A 14,516-nucleotide genomic window follows, 5' to 3' on the forward strand; every position below is an offset into this window, starting at 1 on the left:
CATAGTAGTTCTGGACACATGATCAGACTTTGAATCAAATAGAATGGATGGAATAACTTCAGTCATTTGCCTGACATTGTGTTTTATAGTGGACCCTCGACTTACAGACAGCTCGACTTACAGACTTTTTGAGTTACAGACTTCTCTGGCTGCAAAATTTAGGTTTGACTTGCAGCTGGAGAATCGACTTACAGACCAGAAAAAAACAAAAATGGAACAAAAATTGAACAAAAATGGCCGGTTATGGCATTAATCGGTTTTCAATGCATTGTAGGTCAATGGAGACTCGACCTACAGACTTTTCAACCTGCAGCCACCATTCCAATATGGATTAATTCCTTAAGTAGAGGGTCCACTGTACTTTGCAGTGTTCTCATATTGTTGGATTTAACAGAATTTTCTTTTTCTTATCAGAGGTAGGATATCATGATGGCTGTTCAGACTTCAGATTATATTTGGCTATTCTGATTTCTAATGAATAACTTCATAAACTGTTAAATATGTAAAACTTAAAGTTCTTTTAAATTTTTGCTTTAGGACGACATAGACAGTTTAAACCCAATTCTCAGGGACAACCCTCAACTTCAGGAGGAAGTAAAAATCTGGGTAAAGGAACAAAAGGTGCAAGAGATTTTTATGCAAGGTAATAGTTGAGAAATTTACTTCATCTCTATATCCTGTGAAATTTTATGCTGGAAAATTATTGGATGAATAATTATACTGTAAATAGAGATAAAGAATTGTTTTCAAAAATATTCTGATATTTATAAAGCTGCGGTTGTATGCTGACTAGATCTCCCCTTTGTTGGGAACCAGACAAAATAGAAATGAAATAGTTGAGTAGCTATTTTGGCTGTGATTCATTTTTTTTTTTTAATATATATTTGTGCATACCCCTGACTTTTAAAAATGTCAGGTGAATTGTGTGGATATTGAACAATTTTGTGTTACAGATCTTTATTAACCTTTGTCACTAAAATGTTTTAAAAGCAGTTTCAATTTACTGCCGGGAGGTGATACAAATAAGGAAAATTAAGAGTACTGTAGTTGTAAACAGCAGCTTCCTCTTAACTGTTGTGTAAGTTTACATATTAAATGTAATTATGTGTAGTATCATTCTATATTGCAAAAAAAGCACATTTTCAATAAAACATTCTGCAGGGAATAGACATACAGTGCTTTTTCACTGAATCTGGTTTTTATGAGGAGAAAGAGCTCTACTGAAGCAGATCCAGCTTCTTTCTAGTCTACCTTGTTTCCCACAGTGATCAGCCAGATACTTTCAAGAAGCCAACCAACAAAGGCATGGATTGGCAGTAGTCCCCCAGCAGCAATCTACACTGCACCCACATCTGCATGTCCACTGACTAGTAGTGGGAATGCAAAGTATGTGCCACTCAATATGTAGTCTCAATGTAACCTTATTTTTCATGGGACTTCTCCCACATAGTGTAATAGTAACAACATGCGTGAGAAAGAACTTGAAGTTTTTATATAAAACTGAATTTAAGATTTCCTAGTAGGGATGCTGATAAATTATGGCTTGTTTGTAATATCCATGATTTCCTCAACCCAGAGATTAAATAAGTTATTTTTTGAACTGCAGCTTCCAGAGAGATTGGCAGAGAGATTTTAGGACATGTGCTTTAAAAACCTAATGCTGTGTCCCAGTATGTTATTAAAATAACATATATCACGTATTAGGGTGTTTATTTATTTAGGCAGAAGTATGTTAAAATTAGTAATAGCTTGATTTTTAAAATGGCTTCTAGTAGTAGGGATTCCTTTTCTTTCATTTTGTCAACTTCTGCAGTCACTGCTCCCCAGTAAAATGGGTATCACTCCAGTATTAACACGAGCTGTTCTCCCTGGCAGTGATGAGTCATTAGCCAAAATCATGTTGCTTGGTGTAGCATAGTAAGTAAAAGTGTAGGCCCATTTGAATCAATAGAACTTACAGAGAAGTTGACTCACCAAGTCCCCATTAATCAATGTGTATACTGTAGTTCAATTTTATTATTCGAAGTGACAGGATTTTGGCCACTGTTAACCCATAGATCTCAGTTTTTTTGTCATTTGGAGCATACTATGGTGACTGCTGCAGAACTAAATAATGATGATGATGATGATGATGTACCATCAAGTCCATTCTGACATATGGTGACCCTTTTCACCATTTTCCCCAGATAAAGAGTAATCAGAAATAGTTTACCAGTCCATTCTTCTGGGGTACCCTGGTACTGTGTGCAGCTTACCCTGGGCCTAACAGGCTGACTCTTCTTGCACAGTGGGGAATCGAACTTGCAACTTCTGGTTCCAGAGCCAAATGCCTAAACCACTGAGCTATCCAGCCAGCGTGCAGAAGCATTAAGATTGCTAAAAACACAATGAGACTCCTGGGAGCACCCTTAGAGTAATCACTAGAATAGTACATTTCATACTCATCTAGCACATTTAGGATGCAGAAATTGTAAATGTTTGCTGGGGGAATTGCAGCACACACTTCAGTGCAATACATTGAATAAACTCTTCGAAGTAAAATGTTTAAAAATTAAGTTGCACTTGATTTGTAATTGCACTTGAAGCATCGGTTGTTTCCATATGGTTATTTCTGTATATCTGAACAAAGCAATTAAACTGGAAGTGAAGAAAGACCCACACAGAAAAGGACAATGAGGCATATTAAAATTAATTAAAATAACAAAAAATGGTTTTGAAAAAGATCTCTGACATGGGGCCACATTTTTTACCCATTTGACATTACATGAGTTCTTACTAAGATCTTATGCTGATGGAAGAATTATGTCAGAAAACCTCTGAGACGTGCCCTCTGTACCTGTTAAGCAGAGTTTCACATACCATGGAGAGGAGGAGAGAAGGGGAGCATCTAAGCACTAGGCTTGCATGGTGAAGAAGGAAATGTCTCTCCAAGATCCACTGACCAGCTTCCCTCAAAGCAGATTCCAAACTTACTCTTATTTGCCCCAAATTACAAAGGTTGGTGTTTCAAAGAAAGACATAAAAATATTATGGTAAGAAAAAGAAGCTTAAAAAATATAGTCCAGGTACAAAAATATAGTCCCATTTCACCCCCAGAGCCAAAAAGAAACATTTGTTCTTCTTCGTGGTCTCTGTGAATGCACACAAATGGGTCTCATCTGCGTCTGCGCTGACGTTCTCAGAATATTCTAGAGCCAAGAGTAACAATTTTATGGCATGATCCCCCATGAAGCACATGCTCCTCCCACTCAGCACTCCCCTCTGCTCCTTTTTTCCACCGTGCTGAAAGGTTCTCCAGAAATATAGAGCGACTTTTGAGACTTTTTCAGCATTTATTGTCTTTTCCCTTAATGATTACACCTGAGTGAGTTTTCCTTTTATAATTGACAATCTACAACCCCCTGTGAGTTATTTCTTTCTCTCTCTCTCTCTCTGAATTTGGACTCCCCCCCCCTTACCAGGACTCTTCAACCATTTTCCCCCTCCCTTTTCCCGCCATTTATGGCCTCTTCAGCCCTTTTTAAAAGGTGTGTGGGCTGCAACAGCAAAGTACCATACTCACACGGTCACGATAAGTGTCTCTTTTGCCTGGGCGAACGCACCAGACCCAGACCTGTGCAGCCTGTAAAAGCCTTACCAAGCCTGCACTAAAACAGAGACTACAGAGACTAAGAATCTACCTCTGGGAAGTTGCCATGAATCCTGCAACTTTGGTCCCATTATCGACCCAATTGCATGAGAAATCAGTAGAGCTACAGCCTCCAGCCATGGCTGCTCCCAGTCAAATGACCTCTTCTCCCCACTCTAAAGGAAGGGTCCGTCAAATCGAAGACATCTTCGAAGTCTCGATCGGCTTCACGGCCCCAGACAAATTGGAGTTTGGAAACATCTACAAAAAGAAAGAAGCTGGTTGTAAAGAAATCCAAGAAAGTTAAATCAGCTCACATTCACCCTCCTAGAGACAAGCCCCTGTCTCCGATCTTGGAGGAATCATCCAGAGCGACACTGGAATCGAACTTCGAAGGGGTTGAGGTGCATATTCCACCCACACAGGTTCCAGTCCAGCCCAGTAGCCCTCCCCTCGTGACAGGCCATTTGAGGACTGAGCTTCCATCCAGTCCGACCATGGCCCATTTGAGCCCTATGTCAGGGCGGGCATCTGAAAGTGAGCTGTCGGAGTTGAACACCCCTCCTCAGTCTCCAAAAAAGCAAAAGGGGAAAAGAAGGCATACTTGGATGCTGACTGACATGCCTCAGCTAGGGCAGACCAGCATGCCTCAACTCGGGCAGTATTTTCCTATCCCATTTTTTCCAAACTTCCAACAGTTCGGTATGGATTTTTTTTTCCCCCATTCTCGATGCTGCTTCATATGGAACAACATCTTCAAACCAGACAATTATGTCTCGAACAACTGCCTCTGTCTAAGAAACATCAATCTCATAAATTGCTCCATGCTTCGACATTGATGGCTCCAAAGAAACGACCGACACCAGCTTCCCATGTCAAGCAACCTAAACATGCTAAACACTCAGCTAAAGACAATTCGGCTCTTACTGTTTCCACAACATACTCAGGACTGACAACTGACACTCAACAAGCATCAAGTATCGTATTTTTTGCTCCATAAGACACACTTCCCCCCCAAAAAAATGTGTGTGTGGGGGTGAAGCGAAGGCAGCAATTTCGTCCCTGCTGGCCCCATGGGGGGGAGCGTCGCAAGGGTCCGGGTGAGCCTTCCAGGACCCTTGTGACGCCCCCCCACCCCGCCAGCTTCCAGGTGGGTGGAGCATCGCAAGGGTCCCGGAAAGCTCACTCAGAAGACCTATTTGCGTGAATTCACAGGACCACTCAAAGAACTATGGTTACAGGTAAGTAACCTCTTTTTTCAGGCAAGCAATGTGAGAGTGTATGGGGGTGTGGTCACAGGGTTAATTGACAGCCTTTTGCTCTCAAGAACTGGGTGTAAAAATTCCATACCTTGCTGCAGACACACTAGAGCAGCTATGGTGAACCTATGGCATGTATGGCACAGCTGGCATGCGGAGCCCTTTCTGCTGGCATGCAAGCTATAAGTTGCCGGATCGCTACTCCCCCTCTCTCCAAAGCCTGAGCACGCAGCTGCAACCTCGGTGCTGGTGCCTGGGCAGGCAGCTGGTGCTGGCAGTGGATCCGGAGTGGGGTCTCGAGGCACCTCTGTGCCCAGAATTCCCCCTTCCACCGCCACTTCCAATTCCGCTGCTGCCACTTCCAGTTCTGCCACCCTGTTGTTGTCTCTCTCTCCCCCCCCCCATTTTGGGCATGCAACCCCAAAAAGGTTCGCCACCACTGCACTAGAGGCTCAGCCCTAAGAAAAATTATCTCTCACAGACATGTAACATCAATTTTTGGACTCTTGTCTACAGTTTTTCTGCACCATCTCTGAAGAAGGTGTGCTTAGCCTGAGGAAGTGGGTTTATTCACAAAAGCTTGCTATTTGTTTACTATTTTAGTGGTTTAATAAACGGTATCACCCACTCTTGCATTTGTGTAGTCCAGGTACAATATTACATAGACAGGTTATTCAGTTGAAGCAAGTTATGGCTTTACAATAGTCCAATAAGTGAGGCCAGGAAAGAGTTTAAAAACTTAACTTATAGTTTAGTTTTATGCGTAAAATTTTAGCACTGCTTCCAGACCAAACTAATTACTGAAATTTCCCTTCATTTTCTCTAAAGTGGCTTCTTATTTGTGGTTAATACATGATATAAAGTACTTCATCTACTTGGTTTTATCAGTTCATGTTTTTTAATAACAGTAGCAATGGAAAGAAGAAAAGACTGTTGAGTAACTGTGATTTTCTTAATTACTGCAGAGAATGCAAAGTTCTGTGGTCGCTTTTATGATAGTCTTGACAACCGTGAAACCCAAACTTCAGGAACTAAATTGTTTCTCTGTCAAAAGCATTTAGGCATGTGAACAGCTGCTATACAGCTTCTGTTGAAGGAATGCTTTTTAATTTAGCATTTTATTATTAGCATTCAGACTTCTTTCTCACACCCTTTGCCACTGTGGCTTGTGAGGTAAAATAATTTTTTAAAAATAGTGAACTTACTAATATGTTGTAGTCTATCAAGTAAGTTTCTTGCATTCATAAGAACACCTTTGTGAATCTGAAGAAAAATGTACAGCGGCATTAAAGTCATAATGGATATTGCATTTTTGCTTTTCAGTGTCTGGGGGTTTTTTTGTTTGTTTGTTTTTGTTGTTGTTTTTTGGCAGTCTAATATATAGTATCTGTGCAGTAAGCACTTCTAAAACTAAATTGTGGACTGGAATTTTCTTGCAATAACTCTCAAAGCCATATTTATGTTTATCTTTTAAAGGTCCATATTCCTTAAACGGCTATAGAGTGAGAGTGTACAGGCAAGACTCTGCCACCCAGTGGTTCACTGGTATAATTACTCATCATGATCTGTTCACTCGCACTATGATTGTTATGAATGATCAGGTAACTATTTCCTTCACTATTGAGTATACTTGGACGACAGATGTATATATCTTGAAATTTCTATCCAGGCTTCATCACACTCTTGGCCTGAAGTGGATCACATATTTTATCTTGTGTGGAATTTTTCTGGCAGTATGATTACTGGATGTTCTAATGCATTCACTTCCTTTTTAAAAAGCATATTTGAACTTTACACATCAATGAATGTTAAAAAGAGTTATTGCCATAAGAATAGTTCTTTTGATGAGTTTTTGAATGTACGTTTGATTAGAAAGGTATTAAATGGTTATAGATGGCTGCTTTGAACAAAGGAAACTTGAATGCTTATTGTAGTGATCCTTAGTATTCTCATGCTATAGACAGAGAAGTGGAATTTAAGGAACACTTTGGGCTACTAGGTCAGTGTTCAGAAGATCTATTTTCCCTAACGGTGGACTTTAAATAATCCAGTGCTGAGAAGAATATAAATATCAACCTAAACTTTCATCCTATTTCATAATTAACATTGCTTTACAAGTATCATTAGTCATTAATCCTCTTCTCTCAAGCTAAAAAAAATCCTTGCCTTTCTTCATGCTTTATTCTTCTCTGATTGTTTTCTTAATTAATTAATTTAAAAGTATTTTACATTTGGGTAGGAAAATGAGTTGGGTAATGCTCTGATCTCATGAACATTCTAACTTACTGGGTTTGAAATGAAAGAATGTCACTTCTATATTCCTCTGAAAATCTTTGTTAGAACATCAGCTCTGTTTTTTACATTTGGCATTTGTATAGAAAATATAAATGCGAACTGATTACAAACCTGTTTCTTCTAATAAACCAGGTTTTAGAACCACAAAATGTCGATCCATCTATGGTTCAGATGACCTTCCTAGATGATGTCGTTCACTCTTTGCTGAAAGGTGAAAATATTGGCATTACATCACGGCGCAGGTCTCGTTCCAATCAGAATAGCAACACGGCTCACGTAAATATATTTTAATTTTAAATTATATTGCCATTTATTCCTTTTTCCAGCATTTAATTTCATTGTGTAGGTGGATTACAAATAATAATATTTTGTTTCAGGGCCACTATACTCGGGCACAAGCAAATAGTCCCAGACCAGCAATGAATTCTCAAAGTGCAGCGCCAAAACAAAATTCACACCACCAGCCACGCACTGGTCGTCCAAATAAAAGGAAAGGATCTGATAGCAGCGTTCCTGATGAAGAGAAAACTAAAGAGGAAAAATATGATTATATAAGTCAAGGAGGTAAAGGCATTTTTATAAGACAGGAAGGAATTCTTCTTTTAAAATGTACTGAACTTAATGTGCTGAAATATCTTTTTTTTAATTTGCAGAAAATTCCAAAAATAAAAACAAATTTTTTATTTCTAAAAGAAGAAAACCTGAAGATGATGAAAAGAAGCTGAGTATGAAGAGACAGCGAGTAGATAACACTTCAGATTATTCTGAGAGCAGTGACTCAGAAAACTCAAACAAAAGATTGACAGATTCTTCATCAGAGCAAAATTCAGAGAATGAATCAAAAAGCAAGAATCCTTCAAAGATAAATGGGAAAGAAGGAAAATCCCAAAGCAGTGGTGTGGTAGAGGAACAAACACTAACAGATAGCCAGTCTCCTTGGCATGAAATACAGGAAGATAAAATACATCAAGAAGTAGAAAGGCCAGAGTCAACTGACAGAGAGTTGCAAGAAATCACACTCCATCAAGCTGAACAGCCAACAATTTATGATCGGAGTGCCAATGATGTATGCATTAAAGACTGTACTATAGAAAAGCAATGTCCCAGAGAACTCTTGCCCAATGAACAATTCATGCCTAACTGTCCCACACCAAAAACTTGTATTGATATAACTATTGAAAACAGTTCAGCTAATGAGATCCAGGAAAACATATCTGATTCTTTTGGATTGCAAGCCTGTCAGAAAGCAGAGCCTTCTGGTGGTGGTACAAAACATCTGTTTACAAATACAAATTTTCTGGAAGTAAGAAAATTGGGAACTGATGAGAACTGGAATAGTAACATCAGTAAAATAGATTTAATACAACCCAAAGTTGTAAAAAGTACATCAGGGAATGAGCATATTAATTCTGATAAAGTTCAATATGGTTCTGCCTCATCCTTAACTGTAATTTCTATAGCAGAAGAGGGCAGAATACGTAAACGAAGTCAAGTTTCTGATGCAGTAAAGTCAAAACCAAGCCCCCTGATTGAAAGTCCTAAAACCAAGTCAAATTCTTCACCTGAAATGAAATACAAACATGCCCAGTCTCCTGATATTGTCAAATCTAAGGTTAATTATCTGAACAGCCATATTACTGGAGTAACAAGATCAACAATTAAAACAGAGCATGATTTGCCTAGGTCTAGTTTCCATCCTGTACAAGCTAGAGTTAATTCATTAGAACCTACTAAAAGTCCTCTTATCATTGACAAGAATGAACATTTCACAGTTTACAGAGATCCCACTCTTATTGGACAAGAAACAGGAACTAACCATATATCACCATATTTACATCAGCATAACTATCCTCCTCATTCCACTTCTCATCGAACTTGTTTAAATCCAAATACTCATCATTCTGCATTAACTGGTGCATCTCATCTCTTAGCAGGATCCTCAAATCAAGCCTCTTTGTCTGCTATTAATACTCATCTTAATAGTACATCTCACCATTCTGTTCATCATCCACATCTACTTCCTGCAGTGTTACCTGGAGTGCCTACAGCCTCTTTGTTGGGAGGCCATCCAAGACTAGAGACTGCTCATGCTAGCAGCTTAAGCCATTTGGCATTAGCACACCAGCAACAGCAACAGATGCTGCAGCACCAACCTCCACATCTTCTTGGGCAGACTCACAGTTCTGCTTCGTATAATCATCTAGGACTTTATCCAATTATTTGGCAGTACCCAAATGGAACACATGCTTACTCAGGACTTGGAATACCTTCATCTAAATGGGTCCATTCGGAATCTTCTGTTAACACTGAGACTCCTTTGAGAAGAGTAAGTTGTGCTGAATCTTCAAATAATTCTACATGAATATGATTGGCTAATGTAGGGGGGGTGAGGGGTTTCAACAGTTTGTAATACTTTCATACAACTAAGTTGCACATTATTTTAACAAAACCGCATGATAGTTAACTCACCCAGCTGACAGTTTTAAATAAATGTTTTTATGTAATCAGACTTTGCTTTTTGAGATATGTTGGTAACATCACATTGCTGCTAAAAGAGTGTTGAAGCTGCTGACATAACTAGCATAATACTTTTTAAAATCTATTTTATTCTTATATTAAAGGTGATGATTACTGGAGGCCATAATTTTTTAAATAAAATGCTAGGCATTATAGGATTCTCATATTTTTTAAAGCATACAGATTTAGTCTTGCCATTATTGCATTTATTTTCACCCCGAATCATCATCAGCACAGATATAATGCTACTCGTGATGATGCTGGCCATGGAAGAATGTGGGAAGCTTCTAAACTCCTAGCCATAGTCATTACTAGTATTTTATCTGCTCTGCTATTGATTAACTCCTCCAGCAAGTCTCAGAATTTATTGGCCTTGCCCTGTATTGCCCTGGTTCTCATACCATGATGAGCTACTATTGTTGAAAATATGCATAAGCAAGCATGCTACATCATGCTGTTCACTCTCTCCACCTTGGCTTGTCATGCCAGCAGGTGATGCTAAACAAATCAAGGAATCTCCACGTGTAGTTTGTTTAGCAGTGAATCCAGACTAGGATCTGTTTTTTATGCTGGTAACAAGCCACCGCCTTAAGCCAAGGAGCCATATCTAGATATACTGCTAAACAAATCATAGTGAGAAAGATTCCCTGGTTTAACAACTTCCTCTGGCTAAGAGGAGCCATGTGAGGTTGAGAACCACCATGCTCTTTCATTCACAGTAAGTCAGAAATCACAGCAGTTCTGGCATAGCATGTCATTCTAACCAGACCAGTGTTTTAATGTAATTTTATATGAGAACTGTGTTCAGGAATTGCCCACTTCTAACCAGGAATGAAATGTCAGTTAATTTTTTTCAAGTTACTTCTTTTTTCCTAGTCACTTGGTATGTTATCTGTTTGATATTTAAAATATTGCCTCGCTTCTGAATAAACTGCACACTGTAGTATTTATTTTTTTAAGAAAACATAATTGGTATGAATGATCAGAAATTGTGTCTTTATAAGTCAACCATTGCAAAAACAGATAATGTGCTTTCCTGAGATTTTCGTTAAGAGGGAGTGATAATTATGCTTAGGTTCCAGTGGTAACTATGAAGTCTGATTTTGTTGCCATCAACAGAATACTCCTAGTCCTTGGTTACACCAACCAACCCCTGTGACCTCAGCTGACAGTCTTGGGTTACTGAGTCACATACCTGTAAGACCATCCAGTGCAGAGCCTCATCGGCCACTCAAATTGACGACACACTCTAGTCCTCCATTGTCAAAAAGTATAGTGGATCATCATAAAGAGTAAGTTTGCATTGTTTAAATCTATAAACACAGAGGTAAGGTAATGCTGAAATTGAAGGTATGCCGCTAACTTTGTTATGTTTTGCTCTAAGTCATTGTAGCTGTGTATCACTTGTGACCCAAGAGGAATACAAAAAGAATACTATGAGGAAGTTATTAGTACTAATGCATATTATGTAAATATTTTGTTGGACAAATTCAGTTAACTTAATGTTTAATATGTAACTCATTAATTTGAAACAAATTAATCCAATCCTATCTATATTTTTGTACAGAGAGTTGGAAAGGAAAGGAATTTTTGAACCTTTACATTCACCTGCAACTACTCCATCAAAGTGTGATCTGGGGCATAACAGATCACAGACTGCAAAAGAGGGTCATTTACAAAGACACTTTGTCGATCCTCTGCAAAGATCACTTCAGGAGACAGGAGAGAGACTAAACAAATATAAAGAAGAACACAGGCGGGTACTTCAAGAAAGTATTGAGGTTGCACCTTTTACAGCTAAAATTAAGGCACTTGAGGGTGAACGAGAAACTTACTCCAGAATAATACCGTTATCTTCTAGCCCCCAAAGCCATGCTGTAAAACATGACAAAGATTCGGAACTCTATAAAATGAAGCATTCAGTACCCCAGAGCTTGCCACAAAGTAATTATTTTACTACATTGTCTAACAGTGTGGTGAATGAACCACCACGAACATACTCATCCAAAGAAGTTTCAGGTACTTGTGCTGAGAAACAGAGTAGTTGTCCCTCAACAGCTGCTGCTCAGTCACTCACTTCTTTCACATCTTCTCTTTCAAAACCACCGCCTTTGATTAAGCACCAGCCAGAAGCTGAAGTAGGTAAAACAGATCAACTTTCACAGCAAGCAACATCTCATTCAGTAAATTCATATCGAACTGAATCCAGAAGTCCTACTCAGTTGTCAGTTTCATCTTCAAGTGCACTCCGAACCATGCCTGCATTACACAGAGCACCAGTGTTTCACCCCCCAGTCCATCATAGTTTGGAGAGAAAGGAAGGAAGTTACAATAGTCTTTCTCCTCCAACCCTAACTCCAGTGCAACCAGTTAACACTGGCAGTAAAACCCACGAATTGCAAAAGCCACCAACCTTGGTACCTGAGCCAAAGGAAGCACAAAATGTTTACAAGAGCCCTTTGGAGCAAAAATTTTCAGATATGTGGAAAAGTAATAATATTACAAATAATGATAAAATGGAATGGCATATTGAGAGAACTAGTGGAAAATCACCTTCTGCCACAGCTTCTGTCATTGTACGCCCACCTTCAAGTACGAAGTATGATACTGTGTCTGTACTACAGTCGGCTCCCAAAGAACGAATTTCTGAAAGATCATTGACTAACCAAACAGATTGCTTGAAACCAGCTGAAACCAGAGAGCCTGGAAGAATAGTTCTGCCAAATGTAAACTTGGACACAATCCATACCCAGTATGAAAAGAACTTTCCAGCTGTTTCCCAGGGCAGTGTTCCCAGTTCTGTCACACCTACTACAACTATGCTGTCCAGTACCAAAACGGATATAACCACACCTGTGGTTCATACTGACGTTCCAAGCATGGGCAGTTCAGAAGTGACTTATTGTTTATCAAATGCACCATTAGCCTGCTCATCAATAGAAAGTACTAATAGAGCCATAAAGCAGGAAGTGGCACACATGCAAGAATGTAGTGTCAGCACCACAGGTCCAAGTACACTACCCTGCAGCAAAATGGAAAGCATTCTTCAGACCAATTCTGGATTCTCTGGACCATCTGATTTTATTCACTTGAAAAAGCACAAGGCAGCATTGGCTGCAGCTCAGTTTAAAAACAGCAGCATCAGTGATACAGAGTTCAGTGCTGTGAAAAATCAGACATATCCAACCTCTGTTTCCCTAGACAGTACTGTCATTTCTATTACAATAAACAAAGCAAATACTGTAGGCAATGGGCAAGTTTCCCAGACAAGTCAAGCAAACTACCACACAAAACTGAAAAAAGCTTGGCTTACAAGACATTCAGAAGAAGATAAAAACACTAATAAAAAAGAGAATTCAGGGAACAGTGTATCGGAAATTATTAAGCCATGTACTGTTAACTTAATAGCTTCTACATCAAATGATTTGCAGAACAATGCAGATAATAAAATCCTGGGGGAGAAGCTTGTGAAAGAAGAGAAACACACACGAAGAAAAACCAAAAGAGCTTATGAATCTGGCTCTGAAAGTGGAGACTCTGATGAAAGTGAGAGCAAATCAGAGCAAAGGACGAAACGTCAGCCAAAGCCAACTTACAAAAAGAAACAAAATGATTTGCAGAAGAAAAAGGGAGATGCAGAAGAAGAAGTAAAACCAAATGGTGTTCTTAGCAGAAGTGCCAAAGAAAAAAGCAAACTGAAGTTACAGAGTGGAAGCAGTAACAGTAAGTACATAGTTACATAGATGTTGGAACATATAAGGAACTTGCTGTTTTATCATAGTCAGGGCTGTGTGTCTTCTTCGGTGCTTTCAAAGCAAACAAAGCTCGGCATTCCATAGGAAAAAAACCCCTGAATTCTGAGGCTGAAATAAGTCATGCAAATGTGTACAAATATTTTATAATTCTTTTTCTTCCCACCTTGGGGATAAACAAGGAAATCTGGCAACCACTAAAGCCTGTCTGCCCTTGGCTTATAGAGGTTTCTTCATGGTTTCCCCAAATGCTTTATAGCTTGATTTTGCAGCATTAGAGCTAGAAACTTAGCTTCTATCTATTTCTGTTTAAATGAAAAATACCAAGTTACTAAGTTCTGAATTCCACACGTAATATGTCAATTTAGAATTATGGAACACATCATCCTAAATAAAGGTTTACAGTGGTGCCCCGCATGACGGCGATAATCCGTTCCGGGAAAATCGCTGTTTAGCGAAATCGTTGTCATGTCAAATCAGTTTCCCCATTGGAATGCATTGAAACCCATTTAATGCATTCCAATGGGGAAAATACCTCATCGTCCAGCAAAGATCGCCCACAGGGAAGCCATTTTGCAAGAGCCGATCAGCTGTAAAAAATGGCTGCCCTGCGAATCATTGGTCCGGAAAACACAGGGCAGCCATTTTGCAGAGCCGTAAAAATCGTCGTCTTGCGAACAAATGGTTCGCAAAGCACGGACCAAATCGTCGTCAAGAGAAAATCGGCCATTGGAATGACTGTTTCACGAATCGCTATAGCAATCGTAAAAAGTAATCGTAATGCAGATTCGTCGTTCAGTGGGGTCGTAGTCTTGCGAGGTACCACTGTATTTGCTATATAAAAACAAGTATGTTTAAAAGAGCGTTTTCCAAGAGCACCCTGGTGTCAGCAGTTTTAGCACTGTCTGAAACATGAAAGCAATAAAATGACAGTGGACATCTTAAAAGCTGAACATTTCTGGAAATATTTAGAAACATTTAAGATTTGTATATTTGCTGGCTTGATTCAGATAGAATGTGAACTTGTGGGTTGGACCCTCATGATCATGCTCTTGCGTGCATTGC

General features: G+C 39.2%; 1 protein-coding gene across 6 annotated transcripts in view; it reads left to right on the forward strand.

Moving 5' to 3' along the window:
• Positions 1 to 14,516, forward strand: part of JMJD1C (jumonji domain containing 1C) — a 249,203-nt gene that overhangs the window by 176,173 nt on the left and 58,514 nt on the right. For all 6 annotated transcript variants that reach the window (XM_020793184.3, XM_078390904.1, XM_020793183.3 and 3 more), the window contains 7 exons: positions 538 to 643; positions 6,364 to 6,488; positions 7,315 to 7,458; positions 7,560 to 7,746; positions 7,836 to 9,508; positions 10,819 to 10,991; positions 11,267 to 13,422. In XM_020793184.3, the coding sequence (XP_020648843.2) occupies positions 637 to 643; positions 6,364 to 6,488; positions 7,315 to 7,458; positions 7,560 to 7,746; positions 7,836 to 9,508; positions 10,819 to 10,991; positions 11,267 to 13,422 (4,465 nt within the window). In that variant the 5' untranslated portion in view covers positions 538 to 636. The remainder of the gene's footprint in view (positions 1 to 537; positions 644 to 6,363; positions 6,489 to 7,314; positions 7,459 to 7,559; positions 7,747 to 7,835; positions 9,509 to 10,818; positions 10,992 to 11,266; positions 13,423 to 14,516) is intronic.

Source organism: Pogona vitticeps, chromosome 3, assembly GCF_051106095.1.
Source record: "Pogona vitticeps strain Pit_001003342236 chromosome 3, PviZW2.1, whole genome shotgun sequence".
Lineage (NCBI taxonomy): Eukaryota > Metazoa > Chordata > Lepidosauria > Squamata > Agamidae > Pogona > Pogona vitticeps.